Source organism: Lates calcarifer, linkage group LG18 (assembly GCF_001640805.2).
Source record: "Lates calcarifer isolate ASB-BC8 linkage group LG18, TLL_Latcal_v3, whole genome shotgun sequence".
Lineage (NCBI taxonomy): Eukaryota > Metazoa > Chordata > Actinopteri > Centropomidae > Lates > Lates calcarifer.
The window spans coordinates 5,006,932-5,028,387 of NC_066850.1; the positions used below are offsets into that span (position 1 = coordinate 5,006,932).

Consider the following 21,456-nt stretch of genomic DNA (forward strand, 5'->3'; position numbering starts at 1 on the left):
ATGACCTTCATCTAATGAATAAATGAACTCCCAGCGAGCATCAGTTTTTCTGATAATGTGTATTTCAATAAATAAATAGAGGAAAATGTTACATAGAATTTGGAAACTGAGCAACAGAAGAACGGACTGAAACATGCACAGTAACTGTGTGTGTGTGTACAAAAGCCGTGATGAAAGCGTTTCAACGTGACGCGACGACAAAAAGGTTTTTAACAAACAGGTTTCAAAAAGGTTCTAAAAGCGTTTTACAGTGCAAACTGTCATCCTGCTCTTCATTTCAAATGTTTGTCAGGTAAAGCAGTCTCTGCTATTGATCAGCGTGGATACATTCAGCTGGAGAAACTATAAACTACATCATCATCATTATCATCGTTATCAATAACACTGAAGAGACGAGCGATCAACTCGTCTGAACTCAAAGAAACAAAGTTTCACTCTTTAAATACGACACGGAGAAAAACACTGTGGACCGACTGATCATGGATGGCTTTGTCTCTGAGTGCAAATCAATCACTGATAATATCTGATCAATAACAACAGCAGCCGACAGACTGAACTGTTTCCAATCAGATCAATGATTCTCGTCAAATTCCAAAATCTTCACAGCAGATCACAGACTCTTTAAAATCCATTTTACAATTAATTCTAACTTTCAGTTGATTGATCCAATAATCAATATCTGTCAGTTGTGTGTGTGGATTTAAACACTGGAGGATTTAAAATGATCAGTATCATCAGTATCAGTTTTCTGTTAATCTGCTTTTTCTGCACTAAATTAATAAAACTCCAGGTAACTGAAGTAATTTGGATTAATCAATATCCTGGGAACTTGACTGATTGATCGATGATCAGTTCAGTATCAGTGTGCAGCTGAGGAGCTGATCAGGTTTAAAGATCCTGGTTCTGAGAGGAGAAATGAAAATGAAGCGAGGGGAAAGAAGAGACGTCAGAGTTTAAGGCTTCAGGAGCACAGAGGGAGAAAAACTCTACACACCAACCAACTGAAAAACATCTGTCCACATCTGGATCCACAACATCAGCTCGTCCCGTTAACGTCCCACAGGTTTTCACTGTGTCCCAGTTTCCCTTTAACATAATCTTCACTGTCGTTGCAGTTTTTCAAGTCACTTCCAGTTTGTGAGTCGCAGTTTTTAAAGTAAAGCCGCAGCAGTAAAAAGTCTGAGCTGGGTTTCTGTGACATGGTTTTTTGTTTGTTTGTTTTTCGTCTTTTTTTATTTTTAACTTTTTGGTGAAAAAAAGCCACAGGAGGGAAGTCGACTACGAATCATCACACAGCTGGACTCGTTAAAATACAGATGTGTCGTGGTCAGATCCATCTGGAGTTTGTGTTTGATCTGATTTCACTGGATAAAACAGAAATAACTTTTTGTTGCTTAATTTAGTAAAAAATAACAAAACTGTTGCTTTGTTATCATTTCAACTCATTTGCCAAGTTTTTAACTAAAAAAAAATCTCAGATTTTACAGAGTTTTAAAATTTATAATTGTTGTTGTGCACATTTCAGATCCAGTTTATGGCCCAAAACATCTCAGTTTAACAGACAGTAAATTATCTTTATTGTTAATTAGTCATTTAACTTAACACTGAAACAGATTTCTGATAATTAATTGATTATTTAATTCATTATTTAAGTCATTTTTCAAGTAAAAACACCAAATAGTTGATTGTTACAACTAATTCAAATCCCTTAACCCCTGACCCTGTGTGTGTGTTTATTGTTGTTGGATTTTAAAGATCCAGATCCAGTTTATGGTCCTAAAACTCCTTAGATGTGACTAAAAAACACAAGAAAATAAGTAAGTCAAACATTTAAATCATAATTTTACAATTTTATCAGAAAGGAAAATAATTATTTCAATAATAAATTCATGTTTTTTGTTGTTTAATTAAGTAAAAACACTGAATATTTGCTGGTTACATGTTGGTAAATGTGTTTATCTTTGTCCCAGAAAAACTGTAGTAACAGAAATTCAAGTTGTGCTGAACATTTGCTAATAACTAAGTAACTAAGTATAGTATGTGTAAAGTAACTTGTAACTGAGTAACAGTTGGTTTCCCTGTATAAATGTGTATGAACAGATGGATTTGACCTGTTTCCCGTCGCACAAAAACACGAGTCAGACGCAGAGTCTCGTTCCCGTCACGTCGCTGGCGATATTTAAAAAGAAGAAAAAGAAGGAACAGACTCCACGAGGTCACGACGAGTCGAACGGGTACGGGACGTGTCGTTAAAAGCAGAACCTTTGTTCAAGGCGTCTCAGTGAGTAAAGCAGCAGGATATTTACAGAGAGACAAACACACATTCTTCCTTCCTGGTCAGAGTTCAGCCAATGCCTGTTCGCACTGAGGTCATGTGACCCTGACGCCGGGCCCGTTTCCATGGAGACGACCTTTTGACACAGCAGGAACTGAAAAGAAGAAGAAGAGGAGGAGGAGGCACTTCTTGAATGGCTGGTTTGTTTGTTTGTTTGTTTGTTTGTTTGTCGTCGTCCCTCCGACAGCGTCTGTGTGTCGGTCGTCTCCTCCGACCGCCTCCGGCTGAAGCAGGTGTTTGGTTGTCGGTCTGGGGTCCGGACACCGGGGGGCGCTGCTGTTGGTCTCAGTGGCCTGATGCTGGAGGCACTTGGTAGTGATGCTCTGAGGGGGAGTCCAGCCCTGCTATGTCATCAGGATGGGCTTCTGCCGCACCTCCAGGATGTCTGACGGACGGACACACACACACACACACACACACAACCTGCTGTTAAAAGGTACAGTCGTCAAACGACAGTTAATGTAGCTGACTGACGGCCCCACTGTTATTGCTGACAGTGAACTACCCACAGTTTAGCTCATGGGTTAGTTCACTGTCTGTTGTAACAGCGGGACAGTCGGGTTAGCCAGCGATGCTAATCTGTGGTTAGTTCACTGTCTGTAATAACATCAGGACAGTTGAGCATTGATGGTTAGTTCACAGACATTTCCTACTTGACGTTAAAAAAAAGAAGGAAAAATAAAAACATTAAAATCTTCACTAAATGTTATATTTAATGTTTAAATATTAAACAATTTTACAGTTTGTAAATTAGATAATAAGTTAGTTTTAGATAAGTTTAAAGATGAAACTTATGATCTGATTGGACGATGGATGATGTAACTCAGAGTTTTAACAAACATTAAAAAAAGAACAGAAACCTAAGTCTAATGTATTTTTCATATAATTAACTCAGATTTTATTTAAATCTGCTCCACCTGTTCTGCTCACTCTCCTCTGTGGTTTTACCTGTTTCTGTCTCTTCATTCAGTTTTTATGTTTTAAAGCTCTCTGTAACTAGAAACCTCCTCTGTAAATAAAGTTTTGATATAGATTCAGATTATCTGTGTGTGTGTGTGTGTGTGTGTGTGTGTGTGTGTGTGTGTGTGTGTGTGTGTGTGTGTGTTGACCTCTGACCTGTGGTGATGCGGTGCAGTGGCAGGGTGACGTAGGTCAGGTGTGAGTACAGCAGGAAGTAATCCTCAGTCCGGTTCAGTTTGAGCCAGGATCCGACCAGAGAGCGACCGGTGCCCGACAGAGAGCGGGACCGAAGGTTGGTGGCTGTGTGGAGATCTGAAACACAGATGTACGTCACCATCGTCATCATCCTGAGATCTTTTACTGCAGTAAACCTAGCATTACGTCTGATATGAGTAAAAGTATCAGCATCAAAATAAATTTAAAGTACCAAAGTAAAAGTACTCGTTACACAGAACAACCTGAATAATGATTCTTCTATAATACTAATTACTGACACGTCATTAAAGTAATTAAAGTCTGATAATAACCTGTAAAAATAATAATCTATAATAATCTATGTAGTGATTATAGTTGTATTAATAAAATAAATACAGAAGTAAAAACAACAATATTCCTTAATACTGTACTTAGTTACTTTACATTGCTGTCAGTTATTTGGAATTAATTAAGAAAAGAAGAAGGTAAAGTAAAAAATAAAGAGAAACCTCTTTGTTTAACCAGAAACATCACTATCTATAACTACCAGACTCCACTGACAAAAAAAATGTATCTCTCAGAACACGGGAGCTGCTGGAATACCTCTGCCTCCATCTGTTAGTCTGTGTTACTGTAAGATTTTCAGTGGTGGACGAAGTATTCAGATACTTTATTTGAGTAAAAGTACCACACAATGACACAAACTAACTAACAGACGGGGCAGTGGTATTCCAGCTGCTCCTGTGTTGCTGCTCTGTAAAATCACTATTTTTGTCAATGGAGTCTGGTAGTGATATATCATACACCCAAACACATGAGAAAATAATGTCCAGGTTCAAAAATACCAGAGTCATCACATATTTTAAGGGTCATAGTTGCAGTTTTGTACTTTTTTAAAAAAAAATCAGATCACTTGACTGTAACTCCAGCAGGATGTAGTGAATTTTGTATTTAGCTCGAACTTGTCCTTTGTGACATTGGACATCTGCCTGAAAAACATCTGTGAGGATTAAAATGTCTCTTTTCTTTAGTTAAATCAAGTTCCTGGAGTTTTAATCCTGTGTCATGATTTCCTGAAAGTAGAAACAGACTCATAAAGCAGTAAAACCAGTCTAAGCAGTTTGGTGGCATTTTTTTTTTTTTTTTACCTTCGTCCTCTTCCTCCCTGAAGAACTCCTCGCTGTCATTGGCGGAGTGAGATTTCTTCATCTCTGCGATTCGGTTTCGGGGCATCTTACGCCTCAGAGATGGAGAGAAGAAGGAGGGACGGTTCCTCTCCGGGGTCGGGGGAGTGCTGAAGGACGTCACCTGGTTGGGAAACACAGGAAGACATGTTTAAACAGAGAGTTTATGAGCATTTGAAAGCTGGTTAATCATCATTTTAGGACATTTATCAAACCGATAAATGAGACTTATAAACTTGCTGGAGAAATTTTAAATGTGCCTGCTGACTGGTGTGTACCCAGGATAATCAGCTGTCAGCAGTTAAAATGACTTCAATGAGACTAAGACTTAGTCTAATTAGCCAATTAGAGTCAGCTTAGTCCACTTCCATCCAGAAACTGCTGAGTAACTGGTTGCTATGGTGACTGGGGCTCATAAAGGTGGTGGGCCTCAAAGGAGCCGTTGTCTAGCCAAAACTTTCCTTCGAAATTGCCCTCACAGCTCGAAAAGTACAAGTCCTATCAACAAAATGTCTTCACTATGAGCTCCACAAAGCTTCAATAAAAACACTGATGTATTATAGATGTATGTACTGTTTATGGTTTAGGCTCCATTGCAGTTTTAAAACACCCACCATCTCTATTTTTAACAAGAACTTCAGAGCTCAGTTCAACATGGCAGTCTATGGGACTGTTGGTCAGCACTCTCTGCGCTTGCAGGCGATTTATTAAAAAAATACATGAGTCATGTCGCAATGGGAGTCACACTAGATGAGAAAGGACAAATTTCTCTACATTTTTATATATAAAGTGTCTATATACGTTGGAAATTGTGGGGATTAAAAGAGGTTTGAATGGGATTTTCTGGAATTTTTTTCACAAGTGGCAGTTAGAGTGTCGGTGATGTCACACACTCTAGTCCAGAACATTCTAAGCAATACACACCTATTATAAAATCTGAAACTGTAAAAACAAACAAAGAAAAAAAACATAAAACTTAAACTGCGATTTCGTCATAACCGTAGTAGCTATCAAAATGGAGATTTAACCCAAAAAACTCTCCAGTCTTGTGACCTGTTTAAAGTTTCAACCATGTTTTTATGTGAAAGTATGACGAAATTATGTGGTCTCAAAGAGGGGTGGGTTTGATCATCTTCGTGACGACTTCCTGTTCATTATCAGTTGGAAATGTTTCGCATTTTTTGCGATTTACATCATCGTGGTTATTAAAACGTTACTAAAAGACATAGAACACTATTCCCAATTGAACTGCATATTCAAAGCTGCAGGACTTGTAGTGCACCAAAACTGAAATTTAAACAAGAAAAATAAATGTGTCAGATTATAACATAATTAATAATAATATCGGACTGATCGTTTCAGCTCTAGTCTTTTTAACGATCAGCTGCCACAGGCCCAGATGTTGAGATCAACAATCAAAGGGTGATTTCCTCCAGAACTCTGATCAGACGACTGTGAGACACATCTGGAGGACAGACTTTTAAATGATGCATAATCCAGTCCAGCAGCATTTATTATTCATCATGACCTGATTTCATCTCTTTGTACATAGAGCTCTCTGTCTCAGTCTTTGTGCTGCTTCACACTCGACTCTGTTAGTTTCTGGGGTTTTTTCAGTTCAGTTTCTCGCAGCAGAGAAAACCATAGACGGGAGGAAGTGAAAACAAACTCCTCGTTGGTTCACTGAGGAAAAAAAACGCCTCAACCTGTAAATAGGAAGTTTGGAGTTCCTGCTCTGTGGAGTTCTGAGATGACTTTTTATCACGGCTTCAGATGTGATGTACATGGTTTGTGTGTTTTTTTGTCCTCACCCTCTCGTGCATGGGTGACACCTGGTCCTCCTCGGTGCCACAGGGGGAGGTGTCACCCGTGGGGACCCGGCTGACGGCCATCTCTGCATGACCTTTGCCCTGTGGACCCTTCATCCTCACAAACTCCATGTTGTTGTACTTGTAGAAGCCAAAAGACATCCGCTGGGCCATCTTAGCCGCTACACTCACCTGCAGGAAGAATGAGTGGTTAAAGCCACCTAAACTCGAGCTAAAGGTTTAGAGATATCCTGTCATGTTTTCTGATCCTGACAGATCCAGGCTTTTTACTGATTCCTAGTCTCTGGTTTCAGTTTCTCACCCGGTTGTCGTAGACTTTCTTGAGAGCCTCGTAGCGGATCGAGCCCTGGAAGATGACGCCCTGGAAGGTGTTGCTCTTGTCGCTCGCCACCAGCTCCACACAAACCATCTCCCCCTCACCCACCTGTCATGTCGCTGAACACCTGCACAGACACACCGCATGACAACACATATAAAAACACAAACAGCCGAACTGTGCAGGAAGCAGATTTCTCTCCTCCGAGCCCCAGAAACTACTCATTGATTTCCTCCCTGGAAAGAAATCGAGTGTTTTTCCCTCCAGTCGTCCTGTTAAAAAACAACATCTTAGTGCAGGAGCTGGTTTTTAAATGGAGTGAATTGCACTTCATTACATCCTGCAGCATCAACTCCACCCGACCACCAACCAGGAAACACTGTAGGTTCATTATTGTGTCATATTAAAGCATTTGTGCAGCTGCATAAATACTGCATTTTCACAGACTTATACATAATTCCCTGCTTTTATTCTGAAAACCAGGTGCATATTTCATATACGTTTTACGGAACTTCCTGTTAATCAGTCCACATTAATATTATTTTAGGGATACACTTCAGCTTTTATGTCCTAATTCTACGCAGGTTTTCGGGGCTGTAGAGTGTTCACACAGCAGACTGAAAACTATTTAATTTTAGAGAGCTGTTGATGGACAATATACTCCCACTCTTCTCCCACAATGCACAAAAGGAAATGGAGGAGCTGCTCACAGCAGCAGATTGTTGTTTGACAGCTGCAGAAAAAGACTGAACAGTTCAGTTAGGTACTGAATCTTTAGAGAGACAAATTCTCTCTGTAAAAGTTTCCTCTGGTTCAAGTTGTTTAAATGTCATGAGCAGGTTTCTTTTCAAAAAAAGATGTGATTTCTGGTCTCTTACAGGAGTCACAACACTGTCACCTACTCTTCTTCAGTATTTATTATTTTCTTTAAAGGATAACTCTGGTCTGTTTCCCAGAAACATCACTCTATATCTCTACCAGACTCCATGGAAAAAAGCAGCAATTTTATCTCTCAGAAAACAGCTACTGCTAAAATACTACTACCTCCATCTGTTAGTTTGTTTGCGTTATTGTATGATTTTCAGTGGTGGAAGAAGTAATCAGATACTTTACTGAAGTAAAAGTACCACACAATAACACTAACTAACTAACAGATGGAGGCAGCGGTATTCCAGCAGCCTCTGTGTTCTGCTCAGTAAAATTCCTGTTTTTGTCAATGGAGTCTGGCAGTGATATCTATTACAACAAACAAACATGGGAAAATAAGGTCCACGGTCAAAATTACCAGAATTATCATTTAAGGGGGAAACTGCATCACATATTTTAGGTGTTGTGTTTTAAGTTTTATACATTTTTAGTCAGATTTCTCGACTATAACATCAGCAGGATGTAGTGAATTTGTCAAGAACATCTGCCTGAAAAACCTGTGAGGATTAAAATGTGGCTTTTCTTTAGTTCCAACAGTCTGTCCCGGTGCTCACGTATTTGCCTCGTTCAGTATTGTGTTTCGTTACCTCCTCAAAGTTGTCGATCATGAAGAAGATGTTGGGGTAGCTCATCTTGGACTCCTCTCCTTTGCTGTCCATGGCGTGTTTACTGGGCGACGCGAACACTTCCTGTCAGAGGAGGAGACAAAAAGATCAGCAGTTTCATTAAACTCTGCTGTGATAAATGAGGCCTGGAGGGAGCTGATTGGAGCTCAGCTCTGCTTTAATCACAGCGACAGTTTCAGCTGCTGCAGTCTCTGACCTGACACTTCTTCTTGTGGATGTGGATGTCTCCTGCGTCTGAGCGTGTGCAGACGGCGCATGTCACCACGTAGTCCAGCTGGAGGAGAGAGGAGGTGTCAGGTAATCAGGAGAGGAAGTTAACAAACACAGGTGTTAAACTGAGTGTACAGCATCATCCTCACCTTCTGCAGGATGAGGTTCAGGTAGACGCTCTCCTCCCAGTCGATGTCAGGGTCACCGAGGCCGGGCAGCTTCTTCGAGTCCCTCCTGTAGACCTCCACCTCCACCTGAAACACAGTCCACAGTTTCTGATGTTTAATGTGCTGCACTGCTGCTGATTGGATGGCTGCATGAACGAGGAGGTGAACAGGTGTTCCTAATAAAGCGCTCGTTGAGTGCTTGGGGGAAATACAAAAACTCAGAGCCAATAAAAGCTACTGCAGAACAAACAGCAGCTGATGTCGCCTTAGGAAAAGACCATGTACGTGAGCGGGTCAGACTCAGTTCAGGTGTAGAGGAACCAGGACTCTGGAGACCACCTGTCACTACAGGTAGACATCAGAGGAAGGAGGGGAGAGACTCCTCCGTGATCTCAGGTACAGAGGAATCTACAGATGTTTTTTAACCTCGTGCAGACAGGTGATTTTCTTCTTTGTTTGTTTGTTTGTTTATTTCTGCAGTTTGTTGACAAGCCTCGCTTTAAACGGAGCTGATGGAGGTTAATGTCAGCCGGGCTGTGGGGAGATACGTCTTCTCTCCCCGTGTGTCAGGACTCATATCGCTCACAAACCATCTAGAGCAGCACAGGGAAGGGATGGGGGGTGGTTGTCATGGTTACGCTGCGAGGGGAAATCCCCACCCCCCTCGATCGATGATCAGAAACAAACAAAAGAAGAAATTCTCTGATTTCCTGTCCTCACACTCAGAGCTCACTGAGTCACATGATGTTTATTTTAATTTTTTTATTTTTTCCCAGAGAGGAAGTGAACGGAGGCGGCAGCAGCGGCGGCGGTTTGGACGGTTGCACTTCCTTCATCCCTGCTCTGTCCGTCTTTACACTGTTTAACATTCAGCTGATGTTTGTCAAAATAAGTGCTGACGCAGTTAATAAAAGAAGGAGATGAAGACAAAACATTTCAAATCTAATCTACACGAAAATGATATTTTGCTTGTTGTTGAGATAATCCTGAGAACTTTCTGTTGGAATATATATATATTTTTAACTCAGGTTTATAAAATTTGATTGTTTGTTTATTGTTTTCTTTAAGCTTAAGATTCTGTATGAAAATTAAGTTATTATTGTGTACTTGACATTTCTGTGCAATAGTAATAATAAAAATAATCCTGATGTTCACATTAGATTTATTGATAGTTGTCATTTGTGGTTTGGTAACTTAATGTAATTCTGGATAAATTCATGACAGGTGATGAATTATTTTTCTCTTACCAACGACACAATAACAATCATAACAATCAATAATAAATATAATGAGCAGCTTCTTAATAACTGTAGTAACTAACGCTGTGATGATGATTAATAACAGTTTATTTACAGCTCATTTTTGGAAAATTATGAGGAAAGTTTCCAGGAAAATAACAGAACTTGTATAATAAAAACTCAAGTCGCTGCCATTAAACCACCACAGAAGAAGAGGACACAACGAGACACAACTTTGTCCTCACCAGACTACAACAACACAGTCAGACACCATGATGACGATGATGATGATTGCAAGCTGTTAACCATGTGTAACCATGGCAACCAGAGACGGAGAGGGATGTAGGACAAACTACAAAGGGCAGACGGAGTCTGTGCTGCTCAGTAATTAATTATAAAAGAGAAGAAGATGAGGAGGAGGAGGAGGAGCAGAGCCAGACCTTCATCAGACATCAACTCTGTGTAGAAGTACTCTTATATCAAACATTTATTCATTCTTTTATACTTTTAAAAGTTAAAGTTTTAAAGTTAAATTTGACATTCTGACATTTAGATTTCTTTCTTTCACTCACTCTCTCTTTTATTCATTTCATATCTCTTTATTGTCTCATTTTTTGTAAAATTATTTGTCTCTTTTTAATCACTATATTTATGCTGAAATATATGAGCTTTTTAAATAATGGATTTTATGGTTAGTTCATTGCTCTGCAGATGTCCTGCTTTAGTAGAAGTCAGTGTGAATAAAATTTATTTTCATTTCTGTTCAGACTGAATAAAGTTGGATTCTGACAAACAGCTGTGAGCTGAGGCTGATGGGAAAATTGACGGTGGCTGTCGGTGCCATTTGTCTCAGTCGAGTTATTATGTTTGGCCTTTGTCTCGTCTCTCTTCAACATGACAGAGAAGAACAATAACTGCTGCTGTTCACTCCTCAAACTGCTGATCTGAGTCCAGACTTTCTTTAGATCGGTAAATATACTCGTATCCTGTGGCTCTGGAGGAGTTTTGTGACGTCTGACATGGAGACTTCAGATTTATTTCAGAGCCTGTTGGGAGCAGAATTAGAAAATACAGATGGATGGAGCGAAAGCTGGAGCTGGTTAAAACTGTGAGGCCCTGAGACTTGAATCTAGTATTCACAGGAAACTGCAGAGGATGGATCCTTGTTTATCTCTAACAGAACAGTTTGTCTTCAGTTCCAGAAAGTTATAATACATCTATGATAATAATGTCTCTGAGTGGTTAAACCAGAAGCTTGTTTTATGAGTCAGAAACATCAGAGCTTCTCAAACAGTTTTCAGATTTGTTTTATTTTAGGCAAATTTAATTTTGGAAATCTGTTTTGGGTTTTCCATAAATCTGTAAATAAATCACATCTGGTCACCTTCTTGCCCTCGGTGTTGTCTGCGCTGACGTAGGAGAGCTTCCTGCGGACGTAGAACAACATGTCGTCCTGTCGAGGAGCCCACTTCTCCATGAAGTATGTGGAGAACATCCAGGTCCAGAACACGATGCGGTCATCCTTAAAACAACCTGTGAGAAGAGATAAATACACAGTTTTATGCATCATTTTAAACGCAAACAAACCGTGAAATGTCATATTTACAGGAGGAACGACAAGTCCATTATGTTAAAATCAGAACTTGTTTTTTTAAACTTTGTTTATTTGTTTTTCCCTGCTCTGTAGGCCTGAGGAAAGCAGCTGCTCTAACAGGAAGTTTAACTTAGTGCCGTGTCATCCTCTGCCCGGTTGCCTGGCAACAGTTACCAGGCGGCAGGCAGGTGTCTCGGCCTGTAAAAAGGTAACAGTAGCACCCCGGGGTGATAGAGGGCAGGTGGTCGACGCATCGATCTGGCTGCAGCTCAGTGTTTTTATAGCCTGATGTGTTTTGGTTGTTTGATCATTTTTCAAAATAAAAGCGTGATAAAATGAGAGAGTGTAACCATCCAGCGGCGCGTGAATAATGTATGAGCCGCTTTATTGGCCGTAAAGGGGAATGACTGTAGATGTGAAGGTAAGCCAAGGCAGAATAATGGAATAATAAAGTGTGATATTAAAGTCTGACCACAGGAGGAGATGCTGCAGGATCGAAATGCATCAAACCCACACGTCGTTTTCAGAGCTTCACTTCCTCTGACGTTAAACTCACCAACTGAGCTGCTGTCTCACAAACACAGGAATGATCTGAAGCTTTAAATCAGCAGGTGTTTAGATGTACAGCAGTTTTCATCTCCTCTGAATGTGGTTCAGACTGTACGTACGTGGCGTTCACAGCCACAAACTTCACAAAGCTTCATCCAGACTTATTAACCTGCGTGAGGATTAGCTGCACAGCGTCAGGATTAATTGACTTTGTCAGACTTAACTATTTTATCAGACCTGCCGACAGGAGCTCAGCATGACAAGACATGACAAGCATAAAGAAGGAAAACAGCTAAATCAGAGGAATTTATACTCTGGTTTACTGAGGGTAAAGTTATTCTATGACAAGATGAATAAAGAGGAACAGAAGGAAAACACTGCATATTGGCATTTCATTTAATTTCACAGACTAAATGAATTAGATTAACCTAATGTGAGACTGTGGGGATTAACCTCGTTTTCTTTGATCGGCTCAAGCTTTAATTTAATTGTGGAAAAACCTGAGCTTCAACAGAAGGTCATCCTGTATTTTACAGAATCAGCGTACAAATATTTCTGACAAGGTTTGACTAAAAAATAAAACTTTTTCTACTTGTGTTCTGAAAATATTCCTGCCCTCCAGAGGATGAACCTTTCAGATTATAACGACTCCACTGAAAATGGAGATTTTCCCTTAAACAAGCACATTAATCAGCAGTGTGAACACCTTGTTCATTTGCTGCAGTGAAGCTGTTCACATTTCACTCAATACAACATCTTTCTGTTCAGGCCGACAGCCAACCACAGCTTCTTGTTGTAGAGAGGAAACGACCCCTGGCCTCCATCCAGTCAGACCTGGCATGAAAGATTTTCTTCTCGGACAGAGGTGAGTCAGTGAACAAGACCTGCTGGCAAAGTGAAGAGGTGAAGCTTCCAGGAAGCTGCAGCCGTCACTGAGCATCAGATCTAAACAGAAACAGGAAACACTGCACTGGCCAGAAAGAGTTTTTTTTATCTGAACAGATAGAAGGTGTTCTGTGCAGATCATAAAGATTGTGGAGGAAATTCTGATTACTGATTTTGGGGCTATAGAAATAAAACTGACTTGACTTAGAACCTCACTCACTCCCACGCATCTCCGCACAGGGTAATTTCAATAGTTACTGTTATTATTACAGTTACTGCAACAGGCAAAGGTTCTCCAAGTCAGTGGAACTCTACTGGAGGGATAAACAGCGTTCTTCCAAATCACCTTAAAGGATCTCTAGACCTTGGTGATAACCACTAAAACCATCTATAAGACAACAAAACAGTCTAAACTACAATAACAAACTAGAACGTGTTAAAGAACTACTATAACCTCCAAAGTGAGCATCAGAATCACCTGACTACTAGAACCTAAATGACAAAACTAGAATGAGCTAAAGAACTACTAGAACCTCTTCAATGACCAAAAGAACCACCTAGACGGTCCTCAAAACCTCATCAGTGACTACTAGAAACTTCCACAAGACAACAAACCAACCTAAACTACAAACTGCAAACTAGAACAAGCTAAAAAACTACTCGAACCTCCACAGCAACCATTAGAATCACGTCCAGGACTCCAACAATCTCCTGGGTGACTCCTAGAACCTCCCAACTCCAAACCACCTATAAAACACCTCTAGAAACTCATTAATGACCACCAGAACCATCTAAAAGACCCTAAAACCTCCTTAATAATCACTAGAAACCACTTAAGAACCTCTAGAACCTCCTCAGTTCCCACAAAAACAACCTAAAGCATGTCTACAACCTCCTCACTGACTGCTAGAACCTCTATGTAGCAGCCAGGAATTGCTGTTACCTTTGTTAAACCTTCGAGACACTCTCTCCTTATTGTCTGTGGTTTTATTTTGGCCTTGAATATTTCACTTAAAAAGGTGTGAACCATCTTATTTTGGCTTCTCCCGCACATCTCTGAGTGTTTATGTTATCCCAGAGTGAAGCAGAACACAGTTCTGCAGCAGCCTCAGAGACGTTGCTAAAAGTCCTGCTCTATTTATAGCTGCATATCCCATTTTAAAAATACATCAACTGTGTTATGAAGCCCGGTGCACTATCACTCATCATCTGATGAAAGTGAGCCGAATGGACCAAAATCTATCTCTGCTGGCACTGGGAAGAAATATCATGAGCCATGTTCGGCCTGTTGTATTTTTTATGACAGTTATGTAATATGTGGTGGGAGCACAGTGATGCTCTGTCAAAGCTCCAGTGACCTGGATGAAATGACAAACAAAGGGATAGGTGGATAGACTGGTGGATGGATAGAAAAAGAGAAACTCTCAGTGGAGACTGAGCCTCCGAGGTTAAAGGTTTAAACTCCAAATTCATGAGTCTGATTATTACAAATCCGCAAAATTCAGACTCATTTCCAGGCAACACTTATACAAATTAAAGCAAACACCAACATAAAGAACTAAAACCACAACAGGATCCCTACAGTTTCCTCAATGAACCACAGGATCTCTGATATCTCCTGTCAATACAATCTAAAGGATCCTTAAACCATCTTAATGACTTCAAGAACCATCTAAGGGACATCTAGGACATACTGAATGACCAAAAGACCCAGATGCAAGACCTCTAGAACCTCGTCATTGGCTACTAGAACCACTAAAACCTCTCAAAGGATCCCTGAACCTCCAACTTTTGTATGTCTCAGCACAAGTTGAGAAAGAAATAAAAGCAAACACCAACATAAAGAAGTAAAACCACTAACACGATCCCAACTGTCTCATCAGTGACTACAAGAACCAACCACAAGAACCACAGCATCTCTAGTATCTCCTGAACAACCTACAGGATTCTTGAACCCTCTTAATGACTTAAAGAACCCTCAAGACCAAAAGAACTACCTAAAAAGACCACTAGAACTTCATTGACCTTTTGAACAACCACTAGAACCTCCACGAAGGACCCCTGAGCCTCCAGTTTTCGTATGTCTCAAGACAGAGATTAAAAATGATGCCTTGTTTCTATGAAGCTTCAGCATTTCCATTTGAAGATAAATGTCAATAAAACTAGTACTTGTAGTTTTATAATGACTGGGTCAATATTTTTTTGCTTTTAAAAGTGCAGAATTACTTTTCTTGTTATTGTGTTCTATATCTGTGTTTATTATTCTAATTTGTCGTCCTTCACAGATAAACTGCCATGAAAAGAGAAGATTCCTGGTGCTTTCACGTGACTGTAATCCATGTGACTTTCTGTCATGTGTTCACCCTGAATGAATGAATGAATGACTGAATGAGATCTTCACGTTCTCTGAGACAAAAAGTGCTGAACTGATGACACGCTGCATTTTGGATGAAAGGATTTATCCTGAAGACGTCACATGGATCAGAGTCTCCCTGCAGGACTCTACAACTGGTTTCATCATGGCAGCACAGACTAATCCAGATTTAGTCATTCACTCTCACGGTGCCAGTCATTTAAATCTGCATTAGTTTCTTCTTCCATCACGCTGCATTTTTTATTCTTTCGCTTCAGACCAGAGGTTTTCAAACAAACTCAAACCCAAAGACCTGACTCAGAGCTCAGTCTCAGGTCCCCAGCTTTGTCTTTAACTTTCTGATCACTGACCTACCATCAATAAAACATAACATTTCCACACACATATACTTAACATTTAAAACCTGTTGCAACAAACACATTTTCTTCTTTTTTTTATTAAGTGACTAATTTAATTTCCCAAAAACAGAAGATATTCTGTTTATTGTGATAGAAAACACTGAAAAACATAAAATCGTCTCATTTGTAAAGCAAGAACCAGAGAATATTTGGCCTGCAATGATTAATCGATTATAAAAATGATTGTCAATCAACTGATTTATTAATCATCTGATTCAGCTCTAATGTTGATGGACCTGCACTGTAGCTGAAGTAGTGAGTAGAAAAACTAAAGTACAAGTTTAGTGTCCAACACTGGGTGTCAATGAGAATAAAGTCAAATAAAGTCTTTTATTTTCTCTGATAAATTTAATTTTCATACTTTCTTTGCTCAAAATCTCCCATCATGCCCAGCAGTGATATTTACTGTCACCGTTTTTTTTTTTTTTTTCTGTTACAAATAGTTTTATCAGGACGGAGCACCTTTACAGTGTGACCACATTAATGTTATCTACAAACAGACTGCACAATGTAAACAGATGGGAGGCCTCCTGCTGTGATCTCCTTCTGCCTGTGAAGTCCTGCAGTCGTATACACAAACACATATGTGCATATAGACTCTACTCTCAGAATAAACTGAACAGAATCACATGCAAAACATTGGAAATGAAACGTTTCACTGACTCAGACATGACTGTAGTTTTCTGCTCAGCTCAGCCTCAGCGGCTACATTAAATATTCAGCAGGATTTGTAATAGTTTGTGTCTGTCAGAGTGAGTCACAGACAGATCAGCTATTTTTACTGTACAGTAACACTGCACTCAGTCACGTCACAGAGTTTATGAAGAGCAGGACTCAGCAGATGAATCTATTGATCGATCTGCATCTACTCTCTGCAGGTGAACCGACCGACTGAGTGGACTGATGTCGGTGTATTTATAGCAGCAGAGCTGTATTTCACTTGTGTGTTAGGAGGTAATTAAACCTGAATCATTGATGTTCATCTCTGTGTCTCGTCTGACTGAACTCTGCTGTTTCTGGTTTCTGAAAAGGTCCCACAGAGCTCTGCAGATCACAGGAATAGTCTACAGAAATAAACTCAGTTCTCTGAGTTTAAAATCATATGAGGTGACGCAAACAAAAAAAAGCTGCTCCCTGATAAAAGCCTCATAAAGAACTTAATGCAAGAGGGGAATTACCTGCAGCTAAAGCCTGGTTTATACTTCTACACATGGGATCAATTCTTCTGTCTCACACTGAGCCTGGTCGTTACCTGTCAGCTTCATGTGATTGATCACTGATAGAAATAACAGATAAAACTACCAAAATAAAGAGTCCAGTTGAGTAAAGACCTGAGTCACTGTTGAGGCTAACTGTCAGACTCAGACCTGAGTCACACTCAGCAGCCTGTAGAGGACCATCCAAGGACACGGACTACAGACTCTGAATAAAATAAAGAACCACCAGCTCCCGTCAGAGCCGAGGCACAAAAACAGAAAGGTCAGCGAACCTACAGCTATGAAGCAAAGTTGCTGGGTTTCTGTCTGTAGACTCACCACAACATAAAACACCTGAAACACCTCACACGCTGCTTTAACTGAACCTCTACTGTTGTCACTGTCATCATCTGTTCTGTTTATAACTCTACCTGCTTCTCTTATTTTTATTTCTGTTAATTAAGTGTTGTTGAAGATGCTGTGCATGAACAGAACAAACCTGAATTTCAGATTTTAACAATCCAGCTACACCTGGGAAAACATCTTTTCAATTCACCCATCATTTAATTAAAAAACAGTAACTTCTCCTTTTCCTCTAAAACCAAACCAAACTACATTCAAAAACAGGTTAATTTAAAATGTTATTGTTCATACATCTAATTACAGATGAACCAGAGAAGCAGCTCTGTGTTTTTACAAATCAACAGGGTTTCCTGCTAAATTCTGCATACAAGTAATTCAGTTAACAGCACATTACTTTAATTAAATTCTAATTAAAATCTGTTAATTCAAACTGGACAATCGTCCTCCGCAGAATTACTGCCGTAGGTTAGCGAGTGAAGCGGGGAATATCATTTACATTCATTTTAGGGCTGAAACTAAAGATTATTTTTAGTGAAAATAGTGAAAAATGTCAATCACTAAGGTCACGGAGTCCAAGAATACAACTTCAAATGTCTCGTTTTGTCTGACCAACAATCCTAAACCCAAAGATGTTCAGCTGATGAGGTTATAAAAACAGAGAGAGACAGAAATATTCACACTGGAGAAGCTAGAGTCAGAGAATATTTGGCTTTTTTTTTTTTCTTAATAACAGACTGAACCTTGTATCTGAATCCCAGGTCGCTCCCTGTGTGTCAGTGACAGCAGCAGAGCAGCAGTAGTTCAGCAGCAAACAGAGGCTCCGTGTGCTGTGATGAAGTCATGGGCTGTGAACAGAGCTCTATTGATTTCTCCATCAGAACAAACGACCCAAGAAAACAAGCAGCAGGACGGTCTGCAGGGATCTGATCGTATCTGCAGACCAGACGTCCATGGGCTACACACACACACAGAAACACACAGTGAGGAGAAAACCCATCAGGGAGAGGAGAGAGTCTGCAGGAGGTTTAACTGCAGAGCTGGAGCTGGGCGGGTCTTCACAATGATCAATAACAACTTTCACACCTGAGAGAGGCTGGACTTATACACCTGTTGTTGCCCTGTGTGACTTTGGTTTTTCAGGTACGATCTCCTTCTAACTGAGTGATAGTCAGCAGCTTAAACTGCAGGAATCAGACCCAGCAAGTTCACGAGTGATGCTGAACTGTAGATCAGTTAAAAAGACTCAGAAGTCATTATAAACCTGTGTTCAGCCAGGGAACAGACGGAAATATCAAGAATTTTAAATGGAGTTTGGTGTGTTTGTTTCAGCCACAGCACTTCCTGCTTCAGAAGCCAAGGAACTGACAGCGATAATCTATTGATTGTTCAGTGAATGAAGTGGCTTATTATTACCCGAAGCCAAAGTTAAGATATTTATTTTGCTTAAATGATCGATCAGTTAACAAATGAATTTTCTGTCAGTTGATTAATCAACTAATCGTTGCAGCTCTGGTTGGTTTCTGGAGAAATACTGAAACTGACACATACAGTGGAGGTTAACAGGAAGTTGATCCATCATCAGGTGCGACCTTAACCTCATTATATTCTTAATTAACCACGTCCACATTGACCTCCTGAGGAGCAGCGGGGCAAACATTTGTTGTCAGGCCCCTGCTGACCCCCCTGGGCACCCAGAAACCAACCAGAACTCTAGGGCTGAAAGGATTAAATCTATCAAGACTCAGTTCATTTAGATTATCGATTAATTGTTTAAACTCTGTGACAGACTGGTGATCTGTCCAGGTGATCCTTAAAGGATGAGCAGTACAGATAAATGATGGATGGATTAATCATTTAAGTCTCTTTTTTTAAATTAAAATGACAAAACTCATAAGTTGCTGCTTCTAAAATGTGATTTTTGTTTAAACTATGATAATATAGTGAATATCTCAACATTTGAAAACGTTACCTTGACTTTTATTTTACTATATTCTAAAATTTGACACCCTGAAAAGACTAATTAATAAAAATAAATCATCAATACTAATAATTAGTTCTGGATCAATGATACCTTGCCTCAGGTCTTTTTTTAATTAATTAAAATGGCAAAAGTTCAAAAGTTGCTGCTTCTAAAATGTGAATTTCTGTTTATTTCCCTCTAACTATGAAAACAAAGTGAATATCAATGAGTTTGTGACTTAGTTTGAAGACGTTATCTTGACTTTTTGTTGAAGTTTCACTCAAATTTTGCACCCAAAATGATCAGTTGATAAAAATAAATCATCAAGACTAATAAACAAACAGTCCACTAAAAATGCTGAATCAATAATTCCTGGTTATAACGCTCTGTAATTAGAAATATATACATTTAAATAATAATAACTTTGATACTGGCCCTGTACACCAAGTCATGAAGGGCCCCTCTTCACTAATTCCTGCTCATAAACCAGCTGATATAAAGGGGACTTGGGGACTCTGGTAGTCTTGGTGATCCAGCCTAGAGAACCAGTCTTGTCCCAGACCCCAACATTTAACTGTCTGTTCTGATATATAAAGATTAAACAGGCTGTTTAAGGTCGATAAACATCAGTTAAATAACAGATATAAACCTGGATGGACCCGGTAGCCCTCCTCCCCTGATCCCGGACTCCCAGGCCCACAGTAAACACACAGAAGCCGGATCCACTCACCCAGCCCGCTGATCTCCTGTCGGACGTTGAGACGGTTCCTCTCATCGGCGATGGCCTTCAGCATCTGCTGCAGAGAATCGTCCCGCTCTCCGTTCTCCTCCTCCGCGGGCCCGACAGCCTTACACAAACCGGGGAAGGACGCCATCTCCGCGCCGCTGGGATCATGACAGTCCGGGCTAACAGCTACCGACGGCACCGGTTCACGGCAGCGACAACTGAGGAGGAGCTGGGAGGAGAGAGCGGGGAGGGCCGAGGTTCCCCCCCTGCCTCTTCCACTGATTAATCCCCGGGTTAGAGCCTTAGTGCGGCGGAGCGGAGCCGCCGGGGGGTCGGTACCGGTGGAGCTCCGCTGTGGTGCCGGAGGACGGAGCGGACTGGTCGGACTGCTGGTTGGGGAGGGCTGGGGGGGAGGCGACTCTTCTGGTCCTTGTTCTGTTGATCAGCTGGAAACACCCCTCACACTTCCTGTAACAACACGAGGCTTTTAAAGAGACAGAGCACCTGAAACACCGTTCACACTCACACCGACCCGGAACATACACGAGTGTTACACACAACTCTGTCACCTGGTTTATCTGGTGCCTCACGTCCGGTTTCACTTTTTATATTTCGGTTTTTATCAAATTCTTCAGCAGGAAATGTAAAATATCAAAGGATCAAGGACGGTAAATAAAATTAGGCAAATTAATTCATAAGAAAAATTCACTTTGGATATTTTAAAAATCATGTTTTCGTTGAGAAAAATATTAATTATTACAAAAATATAAATAAAAACACATGAAAACAGCTAATTATGTGAATATAATCTTTTTTAATGATTTTTAAAAATGATTAATGTGTTAATGTATTGACGTTTTCCATCATAATTATAATTCTGAATTTTCATTTTCACTAATACTCATGAGACAATACTGTCAGTGAATCAAAACTTTCATTTAATATCTTATAATTTGAACTTTCTACCTCATTAGTTAAATCTAATTGCCATATTCCATAAATTAGAATTTGTAACTCCAGTTTCTGACTTGGTATCAAATAATTGTGAAACAGTAACAGTTTGACTTAGAGTCTGATAATTTCAGCATATGATGAGTATGTTCTTCTTTTCAGGTGTAACTTTTTGTTTTTTGTATATTATACTCAATTATCATTCAGTTTAACACAGGCACTGATATTTTAATGAGGCTAGAATTAAACACCGTCCTTTATATTTTTGATTTCCTCTGTTTAAATGGGGTGTTAATCCACTGTAATCCTTTAATTACCAAACTATCTGTTAGCCACAGCGTCAGTGCTTTTGTTTTTATCTACTTTTGAATCTGAAACCTCAACTCCGGTCAAGCCAACCACCGTTTGCTTCTCCTTGGTCAAACCAGCCGACACTAAAATTAGAATGCCCCCGTATTTCAGCCTTTATGGT

The 21,456-nt window shown here is 40.0% G+C and overlaps 1 protein-coding gene across 1 annotated transcript; it reads right to left on the reverse strand.

Moving 5' to 3' along the window:
• Positions 1 to 40: 40 nt before the first annotated feature.
• kiaa0930 lies at positions 41 to 20,497 on the reverse strand. Its single transcript, XM_018686971.2, is given in 11 exon segments — positions 41 to 2,720; positions 3,452 to 3,607; positions 4,639 to 4,798; positions 6,486 to 6,674; positions 6,805 to 6,927; positions 6,929 to 6,946; positions 8,334 to 8,435; positions 8,569 to 8,646; positions 8,732 to 8,836; positions 11,372 to 11,520; positions 20,037 to 20,497. Coding segments are annotated over 11 exon segments (1,266 nt in total). The 5' UTR covers positions 20,182 to 20,497; the 3' UTR covers positions 41 to 2,679.
• Positions 20,498 to 21,456: the final 959 nt, after the last annotated feature.